The 1,323-nt window shown below is 40.2% G+C and overlaps 1 protein-coding gene across 1 annotated transcript; it reads right to left on the reverse strand.

The window, feature by feature from the left end:
- Positions 1-597: 597 nt before the first annotated feature.
- LOC110410901 (putative histone H2A variant 3) lies at positions 598-1,317 on the reverse strand. The gene has a single exon (XM_021420834.1). It carries the CDS (start codon positions 1,294-1,296, stop codon positions 985-987), a length of 312 nt encoding a protein of 103 aa, XP_021276509.1. The 5' UTR covers positions 1,297-1,317; the 3' UTR covers positions 598-984.
- Between the last annotated feature and the right edge of the window lie 6 nt (positions 1,318-1,323).

Below are 1,323 nucleotides of genomic sequence, written 5' to 3' on the forward strand. Positions count from 1 at the left end.
CCAATGTAAATTCATACCAACCCTGACTGAACTTAGCTCTGCCTCCTCTATAAACACATCGCACAGGCCACTGTTTTCCATCAGGAAGCTGAAGTTTAACGAATCCTGAAACCCCACTTAGATGCTTCTCAGCAAAGCATGATGGTAAGTACATAACACATCCCTTGTACTCGTGTTAATCTGGTAATATGAGCGGAAGCTAGGGACTGAAAGCATAAAGGGTTTCTTTGTCCTCATTCATTGGAAAATGGTTGTCAAATTGTGCAAGCCTCCGCTGTGAAATGTTCTATGCCATTGGTTTGTGAAGGTCACATATCTTTAAACAAGAATAACACGATAACTAATCCTCTGGGAGTAAACAACAGGCGAGATTATGTAGCTTAAGTGACTACAATACCAACGAGGAACCATTGTGTAGTTGCATGTTTCTGCGCTTGCATTGCGTCCAAAATTTTGTCTACGAACTGGCTCAAAATTTACCAAAGTGATCACAAAGAGAGACCTGATGATTTAGGCTTATTCTGTATGCCATGCTCAGCCATTCCAGATTTAAAAAATTAAAAGTAAAAATCAGGCAAAATGAAAGCAGCTCAAGGATACATGATAATTTCCTGATATTCTTTGCTAATCTCAAAATAACGTCTTCCAAACAATACATCAATAACCCTAAAGCTGGTCATATATGTTAACCACGCAACAGCCACTATGTCAATCTGCTAAATAATATGCCAATGCCAATATTGACAGTATATATATTGGAAAAGGAGAAGAAATGAAAAAGAAAAAAAAAAAAAACAAACCAAGTCCAGCAGCTGAAAGAAGATTAGACATAAGTGTCAACAAATTAATTAAACACAATAATGCATGACCTAACTGTCATATCAGAACCTAGCAAATTTATAATTTTAGTCTCAGGCTCACACCAAGGAAATGCAGCTCAGATAGAGACTTGGCCAATCTCTACAAGCAATAACCCATTATGGTCTAGTCCTTGGATGACTTGTTAATGAGTGACTTGTGGATATGTGGAATCACACCACCGCCAGCAATGGTTCCCTTGATCAGGGTATCAAGTTCCTCATCACCACGGATGGCAAGCTGCAAGTGTCTGGGGGTAATACGTTTCACCTTAAGATCCTTGCTTGCATTTCCAGCCAACTCCAACACCTCTGCAGTCAAATATTCCAGGATAGCAGCAGAATAAACAGCAGCAGTGGCTCCTACTCTCCCATGCGCGGTGGTCCTTGACTTTAGTAGACGGTGGATCCGACCCACTGGGAACTGCAGGTTACACATTATAGCAAAAATTCACAAACGAAGGAA

This window comes from Theobroma umbraticum, unplaced genomic scaffold (genome assembly GCF_002168275.2).
Source record: "Theobroma umbraticum cultivar Fairchild unplaced genomic scaffold, ASM216827v3 scaffold_56.0, whole genome shotgun sequence".
Taxonomy (NCBI): domain Eukaryota; kingdom Viridiplantae; phylum Streptophyta; class Magnoliopsida; order Malvales; family Malvaceae; genus Theobroma; species Theobroma umbraticum.

Excerpts from the sequence above, each read along its gene's own strand:
- LOC110410901 (XM_021420834.1), bottom strand. The coding sequence starts at position 1,296 with ATGTGTAACCTGCAGTTCCCAGTGGGTCGGATCCACCGTCTACTAAAG.